The sequence below is a fragment of the Halichoeres trimaculatus genome, unplaced genomic scaffold, assembly GCF_033239565.1.
Source record: "Halichoeres trimaculatus isolate MK-OKI-2021-1 unplaced genomic scaffold, fHalTri1.1 fHalTri1_scaffold_12, whole genome shotgun sequence".
NCBI lineage: Eukaryota > Metazoa > Chordata > Actinopteri > Labriformes > Labridae > Halichoeres > Halichoeres trimaculatus.
Genome location: NW_027437190.1, coordinates 31,387,673 through 31,412,485, shown reverse-complemented (window position 1 = coordinate 31,412,485; position 24,813 = coordinate 31,387,673). Strand labels below are relative to the sequence as shown.

Below are 24,813 nucleotides of genomic sequence, written 5' to 3'. Positions count from 1 at the left end.
CTGCTGTTAGCTCCATCAAATCCTAACAAAAACAAGCTCAGCTGTTTTAAAAATGAATATTTTAACCGACTGATATCAGAGAGGAACTCAGTATCAGCCAATACTCAGAAAACTGCACGTCTGACTAACAGCATTTCATTCTACTGAACATAAAGTTTGAAGCTTTACACGAGTTAACTGTGCAGTAGATATTTTGTACATGAAGCATTTCCTGTTTGTACATTTTATTGTGAAAGTATTGAGCATTTTGCACACGATTCCCTGATTGTTTTACTCTTAACTGTGCATATCATGCCGGACAGCTGGATTTTAATTGTACTGTACAGTGCCATGCTACTTTTTAAGTGTCCCAGATCACATGTAAATATTTATTTTGTTAAAAAATAAAGTTTGTGGGCCGTGTTTGAGGGTTGTGGTGTTGAGATTCTGCACAGAGAAGATGAGATTATGAACTAATAACACTCTTTTTTATTATTATTGATCCGGATCAAAACATGCTGATACAAAAAATATGTACATCTGGCAAAATGAAGCAATGTTCGTACCAAAAACATTAAATAATACAAGTGCAGAGGAAGGAGGAAGTCAAAACAGGACAAAGATGGTGGTGTGTGTTTTTTTTTTGGTGAGAAAGACAAATGCATTGGCATCACAACTGGAAAGCTCTGACATCAGTGTGCCTTGATATTGATGTAATGGATATTTACAGCAATGAATAATTCATAGTGCGATCAAGTGAGGTACCGTTTGACATGAGAGAAGCTCGGCGTCAGCTCCGCGTCTGACAACGACTCCCTCCGACTAAAAAAAAATGTAGAAAAACAAAAACATCGGTGCGGTTTCATCCGCGTGGGAAAGACGCCAGTTCATCCTCTTTGCACCCACATCAGGCCAACGGCAACCTGTTTGGATTTAAAGGCGCAGGAGCAGATTTTCCTCTCTGTGGTTTAAATACAGTCAGACACTTCCAAGCCCTTGACCTAAATGCGGGCTGCATACTAACACAGCACCACAGGGAATAATACCAAAAAAAAAAAAGAAGAGTGAGATGAAAGGAGAAATCAGCTTCCCTTTGCTTTCAACACTGATACCTTCACAAGGTGCGGCAATAAAAACACAGAATTATCCTTTATCTTTTAATTCCATCATAAATAACATGGAAGTTATTAAAGTAATACTAAATTTGGTCAAAACATTTCATTTATCTACATGTATGACATCAAAATACTTGGAAAAGAAGAAAAGTTTGGATAAGATGATAATACTAAAACCCTGAACTGATCCTCCGGACACATCCAGACCCACTCTGACGTGAATATAGGCCCCGCTCTGCTCACATCATGCATGAGAGTGCAGAGATATGAGAGCAGTACCAAAATAGCTCTCATGCCCTAAATTCCAAAATAAAGCCACTGGTCACAGAGCGCCAGTTAAAAAATGATGCTTTTCAGAAACGAGCTTTCCTCAGATCCTTATTCCACTTTTTCCATGAAGCTTAAATACAAAACAAAGACAATTCATGTGTTTTTCTGCACGTTAGTGTGCCATGATTATTACGTAAAGAGCTGGTAGGTAAGACAATGAAGTCTTCTTGAGAGGTCAGAGCAGATATGTGTCCGTGTTTTCCATCAGAGCGCTCTTAAGATCCACATTATCACTCCGTTATCTCACTCCTGCTCCGGATAAGAGGCTAAAAAAGAAGCTTTGTTTCCATCTTAAAGGGTGACATGCTGTGTCTAAAAGGAGTCTACTGCATTTTAAGAGACCGTAAGTGTGGTTTGTTTACATTATTAAGCATCTACAGCCCTTTATGTTTGTGAAACATTGAATACTTTTTTTTTTTTTTACAAATGTACAAAACAGTTGTCACATTATTTCTTACAGTACAGGCGATACGTTTTAAAGTGGAGAGCTTTACATTGCTGCACTTCCCTTAAGCATTTGATATGAAGCTCTCCTCAGTGAAGGATGGAGCTGTGCAGGCAGGTGGTGTTGGAGTACCCAGGTTAAAGGGTGGAGCGGTAACGACGGGGAGCAGGCCTCAGGATGAGATTGAGGACCCGTTGTTCTTAGGCAGCTTGGCGTTGGTAGGTGTCGGGTAGTAACGCTGGTCAGGTCGCGCCTCTGTGACTGAAGTGTGCCCGAACAGGAAGGTGTGTTTGTTGCTTGATGGAGGAGCAGAGGAGGGTGGAGTGCCTCTGGAGGTGTGGTGGTTTGTGGAGGTAATGGGGGGAGCAGATCGGGGCATGGTGGCGCTCTGAGGCCTCTGTGCTGGGAAGAGGAAGGTGCCGTTGTTGGTGTTTTGGTTCAGGTTGGTGTCGGTTCGTCGTGGACCAAGTATCTTGGTGGTTGGGTTTGAATCCGTGCCTGAGGAGACTTCTGCTATTTTGTCTTTGAGCTGCTGGACCTCCCGGGCCAGTCGCTCCACAGGGTGGAGGTGGTTTGCAGAGATCGGGTGGGAGAACGCCTACCAAGAGAGAAAATATGGAGAAAGCTCAGTCTGAGTGGTCTTTATTTAAAAATGCTTTCTGGGTATAATCTCTAAGTCAGGGGTCTGCAACCTGTGCTTTTAAAACAGCTATTTTGCCTCAGCTCACCTGGATTTAAGTCACATAATTTACTTTATCTTCACAATAAAGACAAAAAAGTGAATAAAATTCTAAACAACATTAAAAATCTAGTGAATAATTGTCTTCACAAGAAGATTTTTACATTCAAAAAATTGTAAATGTGATGTCTTAGTTTTTTATTATAAATAAATTTGCAAATATTTCAAAAATGTCTGAAATAAGCAAATATTTAAAAAAGGAAAAAAGGAAAAAAAAAAGTTAATAATAATTTTTAAAAATTGATTAAAATTTCAACAATATATTGAAATATCAAGAATGAGCAAACATTTCAGGAAGTTGCAATAATTCAAAATTTTGTGATTTCAAAAATTTGTAAAAAAAAACAATCAATAAAAGTTTTACAATTCTGAAACTTTGCAAAAGATGTATTTATTTTTGATTGTAATAAATAATCAAAGTTTACAAAAATAAAATTTCACAAATGTGCAAAAATCTCAAAAATGTTGAAATGCAAAACTATTTCAATAAATAAATAAATAAATTTAAAAGGTTGTGTTTTAAAAAAAATTGCAAAAATTTTTAGAAAATTGTTAGAATTTAAAAAAAAAGCAAAAAGAAAAAATGAAAAAAATGCATCCCAAAACTTTGCAAAAGAAATATTTATTTATTTTAAATTGTAATAAATGATCAAAATTTACTGAAATTAATTTCAAAAATGTGAAAAAATCTGAGATATTTTGAAATGCAAAAATTTTAATAAAATAAATCTAAAAATGTCCAATAATTTGAATATTTTTAAAATTGTAAAAATTTGCTATTATTTAAAAGAAACTTGATAAATTAAAAAATTTCCAAACAATTAAAATAATCAAATTTGATAACATCTTTTGATAATACTCACTTGCTTCACTCATAAATTATTTGTTTTGTGCTTTAGCCTTTCCACATATCAAGCTTGTAAATTAAGGTAACACGTTTGCAGTTAAATGAATCCATCCACACAGAATTAAAAATCAGTATTTTGTTCCAGATTAGTCTTTTTGTAGATTTAGTTATCTTCCCAGGGCTGTAAAACTTGAGGTTAGCCACAGGTGCATGGAAAGTTGGTGGGTTGTTGATGTTGTAGAGCGGTGGCAGGCTTTATTGACAGATGCAGATTTAGTTCAACAAAATGTTCATGCAAGAGTTTATTTAGTGTCAATTTCTTAAGAAAAAATAAAAGGAGCCACTGCAAAGGAGTCAAAGAGCCGCAGGTTGCAGGCCCTTGCTCTTAACAAACAGACATCTTGTGTCAACCCTGTATCTTCTCTCTTTGCTGTAACCAGAGTCTGTGCTTCAGCAGTTTGCTGCATTTTGCTTTTCCCTCTGCAGCTCATCGAAAATAGACAACTGCATCCACCCACACAGGCCTCCACTCTTCCTGGCATCACCATGGGGACACTACAGACACACAGCTGTACACACATCGAGAGGAGCGTACCACATTCACACTCAGAGACATCATCAGCTCTTGGACAGCTCCAAGTAATCCGCACACCCCAAAGACGTCACCATGAGGAGAAAACAGACTGGGGCTAAATGAAGATCTGTGACGCTGGGCGGAAGTGTGGAGGACCAAAATTAAATCAAACATTTGTCAAGGCTGTCGCCCACATGATGTACCCAGTGACACATCCAGGCTTGTACACAGCGAATGATGACCAGCGCTGCCTGTCTGACGCACAAATGCTTTCTATGAAGACTGGATTCTTAGTGTTCTAATGTCATTAAATCACACCTCAGGGTTTCTACTACTTTCAGCATCTCTCAGGATGAGGTACAGTACAAAAAAACGGAAAACTCATCAAGTGTTTTTGTCTTATTGTGAGAAGAATTGTCTTGTTATACTCGATATGAGCCACATCCAACTGGTCAGTCCAGAAAAATGTCAGGTTTTAAGTTATTTAGAGACCAAATTGAGGTCTAAATTGCTTGAAACAAGAAAAAAAATCTGCCAATGGAACAAGAGAAAAGTTACTCAAAAGTTTGCTTAAAATTAGAATAATGCCTTAATACGAGTAACTTTTCAGACCTCATTTTTGTCTTTAAATGAAATAACTTGAAATAAGACATTTTTCTGGACTGATCAGGTGAATGTGGCGCATATTAAGTCTAAGAAGACATTTTCTACTGAAAATAAGACAGCTCCTCACCTCTGAAAACAGCCATGATCAGGACACTTTAACATTAGAGTGTTTCGCTCTGAAACCTGCAAACTAAAAAATATTTCACATGTCTAAAATGCTGAAAATAGGAGGGACAAATTACATAACAAGGTAGCTTTTTGTTACATAAATACATTGCTGGAAGATTTACCTGACGAATGCCAGAAATAAAAACACTTCAAGTAATTTTGAAATTTCATCCCTGATGCCGTACCTGAGCGTGCAGCGCCCCTCGGAGGTAGCACTCCCTCCACACGCCCATGCAGGGCCCCATGAGGAGAGGCAGCAGGGGTTCATATGGGTCAAGTGGTCCTTGAGGTCCGGAGGTGGAAGTGAACCCTTGAGGGATGTCAGCGAGGGCCCACGCTTTCAGCAGCCTCTCCAGACCGGGCACGTTCTCAGAGGACGCCGCCCTCCGGTGGCTTTTCTTGTAAACGCCCGAACTGCTGCTGCTGCGCCAGGGGAGCAGGTTAGCGGGGCAGGAGAAGGTCCCTCGAGAGAGGAGGAAGACCGAGCCGGGGATGGTGTCAGCGATCTGGGAGGGAAGAGACGGATACAAAGATGCAGACAGTTGATTCGTGGTGACACACTTCAGTTTTCTACCCCACAGTTCTGGGTCAGGAAGTGTTATGAAATCTCACTGAAGACCTCTTCTTTCAAAACAAAACATAAAAAAGGGTTAAACTCTTCATCTGTTTCCTTCCTCTAACCATAACAGAGCAATAAATCAACAGAATGAGCAAAACAACATTATGAACAACCTGCCCTCAAGGAGTCCATTCAGATTGGATGCGATTTTTATGATCCCCAGTAGAGGGAGTAGTGGCCTGTTGCATGCACCGGAAAATATCAGCTCAGGCAGGAAAACAGACAATTAACCAGAGACTAAATCTGCAAAAGTAGCTTATATGTATTTATTTATATTCAACAGCCTCTAACAAATATTGTCTTGTACTGACAATATTTTTATTAATTAGATTAATTTGAAAGATAATCTGTAAAAAAAAAAAAAAAAAATGTGTTAAGCATGAAAGACTAAGGGTGAGATTAATGCACCTTTTTCTAATTTAAATGAAAAGCTGAAAAGAAATTAAACCAATCATGCGACGCCTTCTGCTGTTAGCTTCCCTGTGTGGCCATTAGAGGGCGTACTGCACCTTTAATAAGCCGTCAGCCTTACCCTGTGTGTGTCGGGGTTGGTGTTGAGGTTGCCGTTGAGAAGCGGTTGCAGTGGAGGGGTCGGGGGCACGGGCTGGGTGAAGCGATCCTGTCTGGGTTTGCTGTACTGCAGGGCCCAGTCCCACACCGGGGGGAGCGGAGGGTCCGATGGATCAGAGGAAGAATCTGGATGAAGCATATCCCTCCAGCCGTTGACGGGGGTGTACGACTGACCAAGATTCTGTAGGTTTGAGTTTTTACAGGTTTATGTTTTCATATTTTCACAGTTTTTTTTGTAATCAAATATTCCCAAGGAGAGCATTTAGCCTCTTTACAACCCTATAATGAGACGGGCGATGCCAAATCCCCTCCCAGGTGAACGTTACCTGCGAGCGCTTGCATCTCTCTCGCTGGCAGTTGGCCAGGAAGCTGGAGAAGAGTGGCAGGTGAACGCTGTCATGCAAGGCCAACAGGAAGTCGTCTGTCAGCTGGAAGCGAGAGGGGTACTGGGCCAGCAGCTGCCAAACACAGTCCAGGAAGAGCAGGAAGACTGGAGCCTGGAGGGGAAGTTAGCGAGTAATCAACGTGCTGTTTGTGTTATATACAGGTTCACATAAAAACAACGCCGTAAAATAAAACCATAAACCAGGTGAGGCCTGAGCACAAGGACATAAACATGGTGAGTTTATAAGTAAATACTTTTTAATATGTGACACTGACTCTGTTCCAAGTGAGTAAAAGTCAGTTTTATTGCCACAGAGGTCGTATTTTGGTGTAAAATGGAGAATAACAGGGTCTAAAGGTCTGCTGTTGCTCCTCTCACCTCCTCCTTATCGTTGTCCCTGTGGTAGTTGATGCGGCTGTAGAAGCGGTGGCCGGCCATGATCCACTCCTTCTGCACCAGACTCTGGAAGCCGTGCTGGGTCCTGCAGTGGGGGTCACACATCACCTGCACCAGGCTGGAGATCACACAGCCCATGTCCCGGTCGTCCGCCTCTGTGGGGTCACAGACAAGAGAGGATTCCCATTCCATTTAAATTGTGATTCTTCGATATTAACAATTCTTACGATTTTTGGTTTCCTTTTTTAACACCAGACCATGTGAAAAAGTTAAACGATGATGATAAAAGCATAAATGAGAGGGTCATTACTTTATATGGTTCATTTGTTGGTCGTAAACACCAAACTGGTTTTGTCTTCAGTGATATTTTTCACTATTTTTTCTCCTGTGTTTGTCTGGAGATCCTACATGTAACCATGGCTGCATTGTTTACATGTCAAATCAGCTGTTAGCAGCCTGTAGCATGTCAATGCTAATTGGTGCAAGGCCAGATGTTTCCCCACAAGGTGAGGAGAAGGAGGTGAGAACGACGGCTGGTTATCAGGTGTGAGCTAAGAGGTGACAACATCAACCCGTCCTTCCATCCATTGTTATTGGGAACGTAAGATCTATCACCAAGCTAGCCGTGCTAACCCAGCAACAGAGGGAATACCAGAAGGCAGAGTAGCATCATGCTATTCACAGACATGGCTAACAGAGCAATGATGGACAAGCTGTTATCATCTATTTTGTTATGGAACTTTTTGCACTTTCTATACACTTTCTTACTTTTGATTTTCTTGATTTTTTTTCCTGAATGTCCCCCTCAGACATAAATAAAGTATTTTTTTTCTATTCTATAATGTCTACAGATTTTATCAGGAGCCATATTTTCCCATAAAATGCACATCATGTGAGTCAGAGAGAAACATTTCATCCTCTGCTGGAAAAAAGTGGTGACTTTTTCCCAATCCCGTTAATCACCAAAGACTGAAATGAAGAATCTGAGATTGAATTTGAAAAAAAAACTAAAAAAAACATTATTTGAAAAAGAATCCCGGTTTTGATATTGTCAAACAAAAAATCCCAATATATCAATTTTCATTTTTTTCTCCAACCCCTAACCACTAGTGTTTTCATTCACTAGTCAAACTGTCAGCCTTGATTACACCAACTCAAAACAGGCTTGAACAATGGATTATTATCAATGCTGGGGTCTGTATGTGGGTCAGTGGACACCTATGAAGAGGTGAGGAAGCTGCGTTGTTAATGAAACTCCTGAAAAAAACACTTCATGAGAGTGTAAAAAGTTTTTAATCAGAATTTAAGAGGTTTGTCAAAATGTTGGCATTTCTATATTATTTTTTATTGCAATATTTAGGTTTTGTGTGATTCTAGGTGTAATGGAAACGCAGCTGTTGTGTCAGTGCAGGTTTCTGACGCCTCATAAATTATGATGAGGGACTCTGATAACACGAGGAGAGCAGCACTTAAACGTGTAAGGAGCTGAAATGATTTTCAATTTTAGGGCAGCACTTGGGAACCACTGTTAATTTATAGCCTCCATTTAATTCTGCTTTACTCACGCTGAGCACTTATTAAGTTTGCAGAGACAGGAAGATTAAATATATTGGTGAGACAGACCTGCAGATTAAAAACGTGCAGACTCAGTGTCAGAGGAGAAACAGGGAGAGGCTCACTCAGATAAAAGTTTCTGGGTCCGGTGCAGTGAGTCATTTCTGCAGCGGGGTATTAGCGCTGATCCAGTGACAGATCTGCCACACGGAGGAGACGTAAAGCCCGGCTGATACACGATCCTCTCAGCTAAACAGGCGAGTTGTTAGTCACTTACAGCTGCAGAGTGGCAGAGAAAGTCAAACACCAGCCGCCTGTAGTAAACATCCTTCGCTGACTGATGCAGTGTTGGGTCTGTGTGTGTTTATGAACGCACCACAGACTGACAGGCCGGATGATAACAGGTCAACAAACCACTTTCTGTCTGCAGAATCAGTCAGAAGAAAAAGGAGCGCGTTCAACTTTTATCTTTTTCATGCTCCCTTTTTGTTTTTCTTCGTCCAGACTCCACTTGATGGTGTCAAAACAATCTACTGTTGACATTAGCCGGTAGCCTAAGCAGTGATTATTCCAGGAGTCAAAATAAAAACACACTCAGACAAGATGAGACTTGTACAAACACTTTGGACTCTGTTACATCTTGAAAACTCTTTAGACACAGCTGTTTGATGATTTAGTCTCTTCAGTTTAGTCCTGCTCTTGCTGCACCTTTAAATTTAACTCTTTTCAGGTTTACCTGGTCTGTCCCAACCACCTGATACAACTCTCTGCCAGGTGGTGATCACCGACACCTCCACTTCACACAAACAGTATCATTTTCCACACACAGTCACATAAAGGTGACCCCGTGCTCAAAAGGAAAAACTTCAACTCAGCAACACTGAGAATCGCTCTAAACTAAATCTCTAAATCAAGCAGTCTGAGAAAATCCAGTCCTGATCCGGGTGTGTAATCTAGGATTGACTGTTGTATAAAAAGAGAAGCTTCAGGATATTCTTCAGTTGTTTCTGCCTTTCCCCAGCGTGAAACTACTTAAAGAGACGGTTTTTGTAGCCACACAGAGACTCTCCCAAAATGCTTCAGGAACAACCCACCACACTACAACCTTCTCCTTTTGGACAACAATAATAATAAATAAATAATAAAATTAATAACAACAAATATTAAAAATAATATTAAAATATTATTATTATTATTATTATTATTATTAATAATAATAATATAATAATAATAATAATAATAATAATAATAATAATAATAAAAATAATAATAAGATAAAAATACTTTATTCATCTCAGAGAGGAAATTCATGTAGTTTGGGCTCATCCTCCAAACATTAATGAATTAAAGACTCTGATGGCTGCAGGGAGGAACGATCTTCTGTAATACTTAAATATTAATTTTAAGTATTATCTATAAGATGCTTCTGTATTACTATTAAATAATAATAATAACTATAATAATAATAATAATAATATAAATACAATAATATAGCACTTTTCAATACAAGTAACCAAGTGCTTCACAATGCAGTAAAAAAAAAAAAATATATATATATATATATACAGCTGATAGTAAAACCAATAAAAATAAATCAATATAAGCAAAATATTAGGACAATAACAATAATTAAAAAAAAGATTAATTAAAATGAATCCTTAAAGCAACAGGTAGCCAGTGTAGGTTTGCTAAAACTAGAGCTATATGTTCACATGTCCTGGTATTTATTAGAAGCTGCTGCATTTTGTATTGTTTGTTGACTGTGGATTGATTTTTGACTGAGACATGTATAGAGGGACTTACAATAGTCAAGACGGTAGGAGATGAAAGTGTGAATGAGTTTTTCCAGATTTGGTGATGACATGATTGGCTTGACCTTTTTACATGTTGCTTGAAAGCTCAGGTCCTGATCAAAAACGACACCCAGGTTTCTGACTAAGGGTTTGACGTGCTGTGAAAAGGGTACCCAGATTGTTCATGATTAGATCTCTCTTTGCGGGGGGCCCAAAAACATTCATTTCAGTTTTGGTTTTGTTGTGTTTTAAAAAGTTGTCTGACATCCATGACTCTATCTCGGCTAGACAGTTGGTGAGACACTTGATGCTTGATGACGACGGGCTTAAGAAGTACAAACACAACGGAGTAGCCCCTGAAATCTCACCACACTTTGATGAATGCAACTCAATAGAAACAACTCGTGGCACACAGTAATGCCCTTCATCACAGCTTGGAGAATTTCTTGATGAGAATCTTTCATTTTATTTTGAAAACTATGGGGACTAAACCTGAACCAGTATTGATTACCTTGGGAAGAACTTCCAATATGGGATGTCCCAATCTGATTTTTTCATGATATGTTTTGTCGATACCGATCTGATACCCATCCGCTACCTTTCTCTGATAAATCCTGTACTCCGTTGGGTGATTCTGTTGTAAATGATGAATTATATTTGTTGTATTAAAGTGAGCCCTATTGGTACCTCCTTAAGGAACACACACTTAACAAATGTTGAACTAACGTTGCTTTTCCAAAGAGAAGTAGTCCTACACAGCGGACATGTTTGCAAAGTGGTTTGATTTACAGCAGCTGTAAAGCGTGATGGTGCTTAAACCCATGAAAACTGGATTGGTTCGGCCATATCGGGCATTGACACTGATTAGTGTATTGGATTGGGACATCTCTACTTCCAAGCTGCTCGACAATGTCTTCAAAGAAACAGATCCTGCTTTATCCGAAAAAAAGGGAGCACTATTAATTGTACTTTTAAACTGTGGTTAACAGAAATGGCTGAGAATTAGATTTATGCGTAAAGAGAAACTTGAGAAATCTTTTTAAAATTTGAAATTCCTTTTTGCAGAGCTAAAAAAAAATCTTTGAATATGATGCATGCCAGTGGACTTTATCTGTCCTTTAACACGACAGCTGCGGCCTGGTGTGGACGTGTCTTTGAAGCATGTTGCTGTTTAGAGGCCTCTTGACACTGTGCATGTGGACTCAGTGGAGTGTGCTTATCGTTGGTATACGGCCACTGCAGGGCAAGCCCTAATGTGGGTTTAATGAGAGGGAGGAGCCATGAATAATGAATGGGTTGAAGAATACGAGCCGGGCTGTGTGTCACATGACTCACCTTGCAGTGCTACAGTCAGGTGACCGCCGCGTAGCAGGCAAGATACCTCTGAGGCTTTCCTCAGACAAGACCTGGAGGAAAAGAGGGGTTTATAATACGAGCTTAAAAACAGAAGAGACACAAATCTACAGATTCAAGGTTGAAGAAGTTTAGCTGTGACTCTGACAGTCACAGCTGTTACCTTGTGTAGTCGATCCAGTGTGTGCTTTCCAGAGTAGATAACCATTTGTCATCAGGCACCGACACAGATGTGGAGATATCTAGAAGTCAAAACAGAAAAGCACAGGTGGTGCTCAGACAAATGTATCTGTGATTATCAGCTGAGACTGAGATCAAAACTGGAACATAGATACTGACACATCAATGAGGTGTGGACGGATCTGAAGCCAACATCATCTAAAAAGAATATTCTTAACAGATTTGCTTGTCAAGAAAGAACTAAACTTACCAAATAAACAAAACTCATTTTTATAAGGTTTACTAACAAAAATATGTCTCCGCCTAAAAAATCCCCCGTCCCTCTTCTTTGTTAGCCCCCTTTTCTGATCAGTTTTCAAAACAACCCTCAAAGCCTCCTGCATTGTAGTTGTTATAGAAAAGCCTCTGCCAGTAAGCTGACTGAAAACATGTGAGCAGCTGTTTCTAACATGACAGTCCTCTGAGCTGTGAGGCTCTCACCCACAAAAGATTAAACACAGAGCTGACGAATGTGTGAACTGAGATAATCGGTGACCTTTGCCCATTGTTAGTGTGTGAGAGCGGCGATGAGAGTCATAGAGAGGGCGCGTGTTAGTGAGAAAGGTCAGCAGTTCCAGGGCGATGGTCGTAGACGACCGTGAGCATTTCTGTCGTCTTTGTTGACTCAACTGAGGAATGTGCTGTGTGTGCGTGCACGACAAAAACAGTTAAAAGGATCCTGTGACAGAGACGGTTTTTAGCGACAGCTAAAACAATACTGGGCAACAAATTATATGTTTTAGAATTCACATCAAGTTTGAAAAGAAAGTAGGGTTTGGGGAAACAATTCAGAAATCTTTAATCTTTATTGGTAAAAAAGGAGTGAAATAAAGTTTTTTTTTATTTCTAAACTACTTTTCAGAAAAGACAACTTTTTACTGGAGTTATGCGACAAGGAGTATTACACAACAGTTTTATTGTCTGAAACGTAACATTAACATCACTAAACTTTGTCAAGGTGTACCATAATTTAGGAGCTGGCTATATTTATCACTACTCATAGCCCAGTGCCCTGAGACGTGTCTGTAATGTGTAACGTTAGTGAATCCTGGTTATGTCCTGCCAGTCATCGACCAATCAGAGCTAACGTAACCTCACTCTTCATTTTATTGATAGACTCTCAAGTTTGAACAGACCACTGCAGAATAACTGCTGACTGTGGGTTGGAATCAACATTAACGCAAACAGTTTAGCCCCTGTGTTAGCCTTTAGCTTACATTTTAGCCTTAAGCTCTTGTTTTAGTCTTTAGCTTGTGTTTTAGCTTTAAGCCTGGGCTTAAGTCTTTAGTCTATGTTTTAGCCTTTAGCCTGTGTTCAAGCCAGTTTGTGTTTGAGCCTTCAGCTTGTGTTTTAGCCTTGAGCCTTTAGCCTGTGTTTAAGCCAGTTTGTGTTTGAGCCTTGAGCCTTTAGCTTGTGTTTTAGCCTTGAGCCTTTAGCCTGTGTTTAAGCCAGTTTGTGTTTGAGCCCTGAGCCTTTAGCTTGTGTGTTTCAGCCTTTGTCATAGCCTTAAGCCTTTGTTTTAGCCTCTAGCTGGTTTTATCAGCCTTTAGCTTGTTATTCAGCTTTTATCTTGTGTTACAGCCTTTAGCCTGTGTTAAGCCTTTAGCTTGTGTGTTAGCCTGTAGTCTGTGGGTTAGCCATCAGCCTGTGTTTTATCTAGGGATGGGTACTGAGTTAGGTACTGAGTTAGGTACTGACAGAATTCTGTCAAAAGCACGTGGTACCGATTCATGTAAAACCAAAAGGGACCATTTTAAGGTACCTAAACCCATCCATGTGACTGTGAGGGACTGGCAGAGTAGGCAATTTTACATGCTGGACATGAACACAGCATTGAAAGTTTAATATTTTTTGAAGAAAACATTGCTAAAATAAAGAAATTTGACATTTAATTATTATTAAATTTTAGTAGATTGATATTTTTTACCAAAAGGAACACAAAAAAGTACCAGAAAATTGTACCATTAAGTACAGATTGCCAGCTACCGGGCATGGGTACCGTATCGTTTCAAGTGTAAAAGATACCCATCCCTAGTTTTATCTCTCTCCTGTTTATCTTTCTTCTGCTCTTCTGTCCTTTTTCTGTCTGACAGTTAGGCTCCAGTGTCCACCATCACCACAAAATTAATCGCAGAAATTGTTTTCAGCAGAAAATAAAAAAACACAGATCTCTCTTTTCACTACTAAACACTGTCAGTTTGTATGATTTTGTCTTGGAGACTTGGACGTGCTGTAAATCAATCCAGTCCTGTCCAACCTGATTGGGAAGCTGAGAAATAGCATTTAGAAACAGCACATATTGGTGCTGATAATCTAGATGGGAGTGTTTTTCAAGACCACTTAGACCACAGCCCCTTTAGTTCAGGTGTAAAGACCTCAGTATTATTCTTCAGTAATGCTCTTTTTTATACATATCTCTCATGTGTTGTGGATGTGGTGTAGTTTTGAGCCCACCTCCCAAACAGAGAGCCCTCAGGCGGCTGTGTGCCAGCTGGATGTCTGCAGGTGAAGGCAGCTCTTCACCCAGCTCCACCACCACACACAGAGAGGACTGGCAGCCGAACAGGATCATCTCCAGGTTTCTGCAGAACGGCAGAAAGCAAAGCTGTTAACACACTACAGCAAGCGTGATTACTTTATGATAACTCCCAGCTTTATTAGATGCTTTTAAACTGACGTTTTGAGCTTTCCACTGAAGCATAAATATAAGTTAATGTGGTTTCCTGTGTCATCTCACAAACAACAGCTGTTTCACACCTTCAGTTAAAAAAAAAGTGACTTCTAAGTGTTTCCTGGGCAAGTGACAGTCTCCTCTTTGAGTCTAGCAGAAACAGACTTCCTAAAACAACCTCAAACTTTGCATATTCTGAAAAATCTGGGCAAACTTGACACATTAATTTATGGATTGCTGTGAACATTTTCTGATGCAAAATCGAGAATGACACTTTTAAACAAACTGAAAGTCCTACTAAAGATTTATGGTATTTAAGACCAAAACCACCAGAGGCAGTACAGCTCAAGGATCTAAAACACGTTTAAATGCTGATGCAAACATTTAAAGATACATTCACCTGAAAAGCCCTTTGAAAAACATCAAGCACATACACACACACCTGATATCATCTTTCTCGTGGTAAATGTTGTTCTGGAAACTCGCCATCCGCAGCAGATCACTACCTCGGGGGTGTCGCCAACTCCAGCGCTGCACACAAAGCACAGTTTTATCCTCTTTAATAACACGTTCCACCGCGATAATATCCCCCCAAGGCCTTCTCCACATCTGTGCTCATCTTGTAATTTGTGTCTCAGGAATGATAATGAGAAGGAGAAACATATCTATACGGTGGCTGCAGTCAAAATCCAGCTCTTTTATAGCACATAATACACACTTGGGAATAGAAAGCGCTGTTTTGAGGATACTCTTCTGCTTTTCTCAAGATCCAACTCTTGTTTTGAAACGCAGCACTTCTTCCTCAAACAAAATGTGTTTTTCTGAACTCAAAAATGTGTTTTGATCCCCAGGATCTTTATCTGCCTGCTCCCTGAAACATGCTTGATTTGTTTTAAAGAAGTTTTTCCTTTACAACAAATGACTGAACAAGTTTGGTGTCAGTTTCATTTTGGAGCTACAAACAGGATGAATGAATATCATGAACATGTTGAATCTTTAAATAAGACTGAGGTTGTTAGAGTTTGATATCAACCAACACTCTTTCTCAAAACTCAGAGCACTCACAGGGATTCGTCCTTCGTTGAAGTGGGCGAAGCTCTTCTTCAGCTCAGTGTCTAAAACCTTTTGAGGGACCACGATGAACCGAGGCAGACTGTAAGGAGAGAGATAATGTGCAGTGAGGACGAGTTTCTTTTCAACAACATATATATGATTTTTTATTTATGTGTGTTTTAAAAGATGATTGGCCTAAGCTTTGTCCATAACTATTGATTAATTCTTGAAAAAAATAATTTTCCTTTCTCTGTTTACACCGAGGGTTACAAGGTTAAAGGGCCTGTGAGGAGTTTGAAAGTAATGCTGAAAAAGTCTCCCTTCTAGATATATTCCTGATCGTAATCCACACTTTAAAATAAGATAATCAGCACCAATGTTGCTGGTTACAGGTTATTTTGAATTGCTACTTCTTAGCTTCCTGATCGGGTCGAGCAGGATTGGATTGATTTATGGCACGCCATCTGACAAAGTTTAGTAGTGAAAAAAGATTAAACACAGAGATCCGTGTTTTTCTCTGCTGAAAATGATTTCTGTGATTAATTTTGTAGTGATGGTGGACACTGGAGCCAAATTGTCTGACAGAAAAAGGACAGAAGAGCAGAAGAAAGATAAATTGGAAAGAGATGCAGCCCAAGCTAAAGGCTAACACAGGAGCTAAACTGTTTGTGCTAATGTTCATACCAACCCACAGTCAGCAGTTATTCTGCAGTGGTCTGTTCAAACTTGAGAGTCTATCAATAAAATGAAGAGTGAGGTTACGTTAGCTCTGATTGGTAGATGACTGGCAGGACATAGCTAACCAGGATTTACTAACGTTACACATTACAGACATGTCTTAGAGCGCCAGGCAGTCAGCTGTGCTAATTATAGAAGGCTACTAAACTACTTAAAAACCGGCAGTGTTTACTTGTTGTCATGTTAGCTTACAGATACACTGGAGCACCAGGCTGCCGATAGCACTACATATAGCCGGCTGCTACAACGTTTGCTTGATGCCACGTTAAAAACCGTAGCGCTACGTGACTGTACTGATAAATACCTCACCACGACATGTTGTATCAAGGATGTGTACCAAATTAAATACTTTTATGGGTACTGACTGAATTCTGTCTAAGTAGGTACCAATTCATGTACAATCAAAAGGTACCATGTTTAGGTACCTAAATGCATTGATTTGACCACGAGGGAGTGGAAGAGTAAAGGTGATTTTCCATGCTGGATGTGAATTCAGCATTACAAGGTTATATACTGAAAAATAAAAATGTTAAATGGAAAAGAATTTACATTTATCATTAAACAAATTGATGTTTTACCATATAAGCGCACAAAAGTACTGAAAATTGATACCATTGAGTACCGATACCAATTGCCAGGTACAGGGAAGTGGCACCATGTCGTTTGTGAAAATGTGAAAGGTGTCCATCCCAAAAAGTTGTCTTCAACAAAGAGTGTTTGTTTTGATCTGATCCCCATTTAATTCCAAAACAAACACACGCCTCACTAAAAGTAATTTAAGACAGCGTACGCAAGATTCCAGGCCAGAAGGTGGCAAGGTAGTCCGTTTAAAACAGATCCTCCTCATAGCATCTTTAAGTAAAGGACACAAAAGAAACCTGACAAACCATCAAATACTAACAATGTTGGCGACGCTTCACCTGGAGAGTGGTTTTACCTGGTGGACATCTCAAAGCGGTCGTTGACTGAGCTGACTCTCCATCCCGTGGCCCCGCACCTCTCCAGCTCCTGCTCCCAGTCTGGGACAGACTCGTACCAGTTCATGTGGGCATTTCGTGGACGGTTGCTTAGAAACTGCTTCATTTCTGGAGGAGGAGAAGTGACAGAAAACACTTTGACTGAGGATTTTTGTTACAATGAGGCATAAAACATGTTTGTGTTAGAGTGGAGATGTTGCTCTCATGTCTGTGATGCTTTTCAAAGAAAAAGCTGATACAAAGTTGATGATACAGGCTTTCAATCTGTCTCTGAATAGAGAGATGAGGGGTGAGTATTCAGGTCACTTTCTGAGGTAAAAAAAAGGTGAAATTTAGTTTTAATCGATGGTACTTTCTGGAGTATCGTACGCTGTGTTGATTCAGAGCTGAGGTTATGTTTACCCAAATTGAAAACCATTTTCTGCTGCCAGCTTTGAGTGCAGAATTTTCTATTTATGTCTTTTTAAACAATGTGCGACTGTCAGAGCTCCTGACTGGCACTTATTTCTGTTTCTCCACATATTCTACAGCCTCGATTGACTAATTTATTTATTGGGGAAATAATCTGCAGTTCACAGCGAGGGGAAGATGTGCTGAAACACTCTCAAACAGAATCAAAAATGTGCGTCCATTGAAATATTCAGCAGGCGGGAGCTGCTGAGTGTGAGATGCCTTTTGGTGAACTCAAGCTGAGCTCTTTCCCTCCACATGTTCGGATATTAGGAGTGAAAATCAAGATGGCAAAGTCGGACTAATCTAGAATTATCCCAAGTGCTGAAAAAAACGGCTTTGTGGTGGTTTTCTAAGAACATTGTGTGTTTATTCAAGTCTCAAAATGTGATGTAATCTCCTGAGTAACAACGCTGACAGAAAGCAATGATCACACATGCCAGACACACTTGACCCGTGGAGCAGAGTTGAGCGGCAGGTCATCTAGAGATTTGTTCCAGAGGGGGGCCTGCATTATTTATCCAACAGCTGACAGTGCCCCCACTGCCTGGTCAGCCTAGCATAGCTTTAACATAGCATAATGTATTGTAAAAGCAGGCTCATGTTACTCTATATGGTTGAAGTGAACACTGAGATGTTTCCAGGGTTGGCGTCCTCCTCCCTGACATTCCTGCGTTTAATTACGGCGTCTTAATGTTTCATAAATTGAGCTTTTCAATCACTGTCAGATGCAGCCCTTAAAAAGTCTCTGTCACCCTCGCCTCAAAACCACTGTGGAGATTTTCCCCACATCTGCTCATGGTTTCAATTTTTCATTTTTCATTGTGTCATCACAGCGCAGAATGTTTCCCAATCTGCAAACCAGAGAGGATGTGAGCTTTAGAAGTCATTACAGTTTCCATTTATGTTTCCTGTTTGATATTCTCTCCAGTCTCAAGAGTTGTAACAGCCCAAAATAGAGAGAAACAGACACAGAAATAGATGAAACAGAGCTTACGCTGAGACTAGATGACAAACAGACATCATAGTTTTGGGGGAACGTTTTCTCCCCGGAGCTAGAGGGATTATTAAAAACCCCAAATAGAGAGCAGATTCGATGAAGGCACAACAGGAGAGAAATTCTCAGGCTGCAGAAAACAAGAACATCACATATCTAACACGTTCATGCTGCGCTTCTGATCTATGTGGGCTTCTGATTCTCACTTTCACTGAGCTGTTATTCTGTGAATATTCATCAGAGTCAAACATGCACTGAGGGGAACTGAAACAGTGGAAGTCATATGAGTTTGATATGGCTCACGGTTTTTGCTTTGGTTTAGTGTACATTGTTGTTTTTAACACCCCAGATTACCATATACCCTCATAATCCACTATCAACAGATTATTTTTAATCCAGTCTGTCATGTTTAGTCATGAAAAACCTGAAAGATTGAGGCTGTTTCACATTTCAAATATCATTAAAGCTGAGTGAAACATCGCTAGTTTCAACATGCTAACTTTTCAGTAAGGAAAGTCACTATTGCCTGTCCCAGAAGTCACAAAAAGTCACTAAATGACACTGCTGTCTAATTTGCATAATAATGGACTCTGTCGGAGAGAGAAATAATGTGGGAGAGATAGAAAGCAGGTAAAACACAACAACATAAATATGTTTCAAACTACAAATTAACTTTCTTCTGTGCATTCTTGTTTGTTTTAATGTCTAAATATCAAGCCTCCTCTTTTATCTGGGCTGGGGACCAGCAGGAGTGACCATAGTGAGACAGGGGCTGTTTTCCAAACCACCTACTACGCTAGCAGTGCCTACTATTTTGGCTGAAATTTAGTACATAGTAGGTAGTATGTGAAAACATGCAAAATCTACAGTATGCCAAACATCCCCGGATGTCCTACTGATCCAAGAAAATTTCTCAGTTTGCAACAGACAAGTCCACCTGGCATACTGTTTCCCACAATGCACGGCGCTGATGCTGTTTGTCAATGCGAGTGGCAGGTTTCGGTGAATTACCGCCATCTAGTGGAATGTGTCAGCATTACAACTACAATACAACAACACAAACGTTGGACGGTCCGTGAGACAGAAGTGAAGTGATGAGAAAGAAACACCTGTCAATCTTGTCACTTCTAGTTGTATAAGAGGTGTTTACTTCAACAAATCATTAAAGTCCATATAGAAGACTAATTACCCCTTTTTAACCATACGTGGATTATATGGAAGTGTTTTTCTCATCCGCTGTAAAAATAAAAATTCAGATTTACTTTCAGTTGATGATATAACTTTTGGTGTAAGATTATAAACCAAGAATGATGATTCTGTGTGATATGATTAACAAAATAACTAAATGCCCATTTGCTTGTTTTGTATATTTATATTAAAGGCAAAAAAAACCAACATCATCTGTAGCTCCGCCTTCCGAGACTGGATACCAGAGTAGTATAGTACAAAACAGACCCAACAGAAAAGTCATACTGCATACTACAAGCAAATGCAGTAGGTGGTATGTATTGCCCACTACTCTGCCAAGGGCGTTCTGTTTTGGGGAGTTTGTCTGTCTGTGAACAACATAACTCAAAAACTAACGGATGAAAATTTTCAGTAAAAATGTTCAAAATGGGATAAGGAAGAAATGATTACATTTTGGACGTGATGTGGATCCAGTACTTCTTTAAAGGATTCTTTATCATTGTGAGATAGACCCGTTTTCACCATATGTGTATATAACTCCACTGGTCGGATTACTTTGCAAAACAATACAAGACAAGGTCACCATAATTTCTGACAGATGTAAAAGTGCGATTCAGATCCTGAAAATATTCTGGATACTAAGATCTGGAATATGAAATATGTACTGGGTCATCATAATTTTCAACACTGTCAGGAAACAAATTATCGTACAAACCTGCAACTAACACCAAATTGTAGCAGACAGTCTACTGAAAGGGAGTATAACATTAAAGTCGGACTAAAGTGTTGCATCACAATCACAATACACTTGGCGGAGGTCTGTCTGTCTGTGTTTTGGATAGAGGATGGGACTCACATACGGGACTCCAAACTCCAAAAAAGTCGCGAAAGTTGTCAACTTTGAAAAAATTTGCCAGAGGGGTCTGAAAAGTCATTAAACATAGCAATAAAGTCTCTAAGTTGGCAACACTCAGTCGTGGTTTTATCCTCCACTTTCTTCCTGCCGTCACCACAAAGTGTCCTGTTGTACGGAGCTACATACTCGCTTCAAACTGAGTTGTAAAATGAAGAAAAAGAAAAAAAACCCAACCAAAGTTTCCCCCAGATCATTTTAAACTGCACAGTTGTATCATGAAACACAAGCTGATTGGGCTTTGTATCAGTGCCAGGAAGTGAATTAAGCTGTATACATTAAGCCTGCATACATTATCTACTCACCTACGCTCCCCAGAGCAGCGTTCTGGAAAGATAACACTGACCCAGGTTTGAGAGGCTGGTAGGTCTTGGCGATGGTGTAGGTTATCTGAGGAGGGAAACCACAGCATGCCCATCAACATGACAAAGGTCATCAGCTTTCAACATTAATGCACAGCGAAGTCATTGATCTTCTGTTAGGATCAGCTTCTCTGTGCAGAAGCTCTGATATGAATGATAATCACTATGACGGCAACCAGAGACTTGAATCGGAGCCAAAACCCACACACATGCACGCTGAGAGATGCAGCAGCGTGTAAATATTTACCAACCTAAAGCACATATCTCCAAAAAGAGATCCAAGCATGAAATGTTAAAACACAAAACCTGCACGAAACAAAATGGAACCATCATAGAAAGGTGATTTTAAAAGCAGGTCGCTAAATTCCTGCAACTTGAAGCCTGACACACACCTCTAGGACTTGTGGGTCAGGAGTGAGGCGGTCAAACAGGAAGCAGATGACCCGCATGTCCCTGCAGTAAAGCACCAGCTCCTCAGGAGTGAACTTCAGGGAGGAGTTTGGTGTGACAAGCTTGGTCCTGTTCGGGCCCACTGGAACACAGGAGGAGAAAGAGAGCTGGTTAAATATTAAACAGAGAAACAGGTCAAGAGCCAAAGAACCCTGGAGTATAGATTACATACATACTTACAGACTAACAGTGTGTGGACCTACTGTACCAATGGACTCAACTTTACAAGAGAGTCCAAAACACGCACAGCCTAACTTGATCATTCTACAACATAAATCATTTTTCCACGACACAAAACATAAAATCAGATTACTGTTGCAGTTATTTTTTACATAAATCCTCGAGGACATTTTGTTCTATTCATTGGATTTTACAATTTTCCCCTCTGCTGATTTCCAACAAAGTGGCTCAAAGAGTGTTTGCTGTGAGATTAAAACTCCAGTCCTGTTACCATGGCAACTTCATGTTCTGCCAGATCAATCACAACTTGAATCTGAAGAATTACAATCAAAAGCCTTTTAACAAATCCGTGAATTTCAGCATTAAAAAAACGATCAAACAGAAATGTCACCAAAGCCTTTTTCTATAAGATTAGTAATTAGAGACAGAATCACAACAAAAAGAGCGTTAGACTGTAAACCAGTCTCTGATTGGACCCTGACAGGGAGGGTTGCATAAAAGTAAGACATACCCATAAATCTGCAGTCATGTAATTAACTGAAATACTTTGTGGAGAAATATTGTTGGCAGACAGTTTTACTTACCGACCACAACCTTCTCTATGGACGCCAAAGCCACGTCATGATCCCCTAAGAGCACTGGGTCTGCATTGTCCTGCATTATGAACACAGTGTTATAAAAACAGACTTCAGTCTAGACATGACAGTATTTGTGTTTTTATATACTCATTACGTCACAGTACATCGACGTCTCACGTTACTGTGATAAATTAAAAGTGTTTTTCATCAGTGAAGCTGTGCGGAGAGACTCACGTCAGCTTTGGGACTGTCCTGGGGCACGAAGGCCACTCTGAAGTGGGTACAGAAGAGGGTCCCAGATACCCAACCTCTTCCTTCCCTCGCAGTCAACTTCTTCCTCACCATCACGGCTCTTTGAAGGACACACTCGCCTGGTGTAGACAAAAGAGATGGGCTTTATGTAGATGTTGTTTTGTACATGTCCTACAAATTGCCATACTGAGTGTGTTGGGGTGGGGGTGGAGGGGTTACTAATAAGGATACATAACAGGAAGTGTGCAGACAGAAAAACAGCAGAGAGGAAGCCAACACGGACCAGACTACTGGTAGTGTGTTTGAGAGATAGCTTTAACAAGTTGTTGCTTAGACACCCGACACAGTTTCCATGTGTTACAATTTCTTCTTCCCCATTCAAAATCTAAACTGGCTTTGTTCACTTTATGTATGAAAATGACAGAAATATGAATTATAAAAGTGAGTTGTGGTTTAACAAACTTGCAAAACTAAATATATAAATAACATCAAAATAATCACCAATTTGCAAACAACTAAAATTAGGTGGCGTTCCTGTTCTTGACAAGAAGACACACCTCCTTACTTTTCTATCCCTATAAATAAAAACCTAAGGGAGGGAGAACATCAGCACAGACACATGTCTGTGATAATTCTTTTAAAATCAGACATGTATCCTAGACTTGTTCGGTGAAAATGGCTCATATTATGTGGGATGAGACAATTTTTACTTGTTGTAAAGACATTAACACTTTAAATTACAGTTGTTGCCTTGCTAAGGTTGGGAGAGCACACTTCCACCTTCTGGAGGGGAGAGCATCAGCAAAGCCATATATTTGTCTTGAAATACAAGAATTTTCAAGGCCATCAGGTAAATTTTGTGCAAATTATTAAATAATTTTTACTAAACACGGACACTAACACTTGCTTGTTTTCAGATTTTGCAGTGCTGTGGTGGGCAGAGCACACCTCCCTTTGCTTTGGTGAATTTTGCTCAAATTAAGTCAAATTACAAGACCAGTTTTACTAAACACAGACACAGACACTTGCTACTTTTTAAGTTTTTGCAGTGCTGTGGTGGGCAGAGCACACCTACCTTTGCTTTGGTGAATTTTGCTCAAATTAAGTCAAATTACAAGACCAGTTTTACTAAACACAGACACAGACACTTGCTACTTTTTAAGTTTTTGCAGTGCTGTGGTGGGCAGAGCACACCTCCCTTGCTTTCATCAGCAGACATAAAAGGGGGGAGAGCATCAGTAAAGACAAACAGGGTTACATAACAGAGTGGTTTTCATTGATAATACACTGGTTTAATCAGACACATCATATCCTATCAGCTGACACCTAAGGTGATACAGGCTGATGTTCTGTAGGAACAGCTTGACAAACACTACGCTGAGTTTAATTTTCCTACAAATACAAACTGTTTCCTACATGTGGTTCAGAGTAGAGCTCTTTCTTTGGATCTTTTGAAATCTCTTTTGCGAGCACAGAACAAAATTAATTTATAATGAGACTGAAATTTCTTTTGAGGAGATCTTTTTATAATTTCCTGATCTTGTTGAGACTTTGTGGTGAATCCTTGTCAATTGCTATAAGACAAGACAACAGCTGAGGGAACATCTAAAATAACAGGACAAAGCTTCTTCAAACAAACCTGAAAAGCTCCTACACACAAACACAGATGTTCACAAACACTGAACAAAAAAAAAAAAAAAAACGCTTTCCCAAAAACACAGAGCAGTGAGACAGCACATTTACAACACATTACAAAGACTTTGCCAGATAGACTGTGGGTTTCCGTGGCAACGGAGTCCAGGATTTGGTAGATGTGGAGAAAATGCCCAGATTGTCCACAGAAAAAAAAGGAAGTTTGGGCCAAACACATGGCATGCACTCGAAATACCGAGGAATAAAATGAGACACACTGCTGGTTCCTCGAAACTGAAATAAAAAGATTCTGAGGAAACAGAATTTCTTTTCTGGACGTGTGGAAGGAGCCAGTCCAGCTCTACAACCTAAAAACAAAAGCAGAGAATGCTCTCAGTCTAATGAATGTTTGGGGAATACAACAGCACAAACAGGAAACAGTCTTTTTTGCACTGTGGCAAACCTTACACAGAGGGAAAAGAGCCTTAGATTCAATCACCATCATTTTCTGACAGCTCATGAGGTGCTAGTATGTTCAGTGTGTTCTGTGATTACACTTCAGCCTCCAAAAATACTCAAACACAGAAGAATATGTGCCAGACTTTTCAATCTAACCTGAGACACACAAGCTAGCAGTGATTTCAGACACTTAGCCGAGAGAACACAAGCGAACCCTTGTT

At 39.8% G+C, this 24,813-nt stretch overlaps 1 protein-coding gene across 1 annotated transcript in view; it reads right to left on the bottom strand.

Annotated features, from left to right (window-relative positions):
- Positions 1-442: 442 nt before the first annotated feature.
- mtmr11 (myotubularin related protein 11) overlaps positions 443-24,813 on the bottom strand; it is a 44,272-nt gene continuing 19,901 nt past the window's right edge. The window contains exons 3-17 of the mRNA XM_074683476.1: positions 22,484-22,620; positions 22,256-22,325; positions 21,434-21,573; positions 20,985-21,069; positions 17,092-17,239; positions 15,429-15,516; positions 14,806-14,894; positions 14,147-14,274; positions 11,637-11,715; positions 11,456-11,526; positions 6,756-6,928; positions 6,319-6,489; positions 5,955-6,173; positions 4,989-5,309; positions 443-2,467 (exon numbers count right to left, since the gene is read on the bottom strand). Coding sequence (XP_074539577.1) covers positions 2,042-2,467; positions 4,989-5,309; positions 5,955-6,173; positions 6,319-6,489; positions 6,756-6,928; positions 11,456-11,526; positions 11,637-11,715; positions 14,147-14,274; positions 14,806-14,894; positions 15,429-15,516; positions 17,092-17,239; positions 20,985-21,069; positions 21,434-21,573; positions 22,256-22,325; positions 22,484-22,620 — 2,345 coding nt within the window. The 3' untranslated portion in view covers positions 443-2,041. The remainder of the gene's footprint in view (positions 2,468-4,988; positions 5,310-5,954; positions 6,174-6,318; positions 6,490-6,755; positions 6,929-11,455; positions 11,527-11,636; positions 11,716-14,146; positions 14,275-14,805; positions 14,895-15,428; positions 15,517-17,091; positions 17,240-20,984; positions 21,070-21,433; positions 21,574-22,255; positions 22,326-22,483; positions 22,621-24,813) is intronic.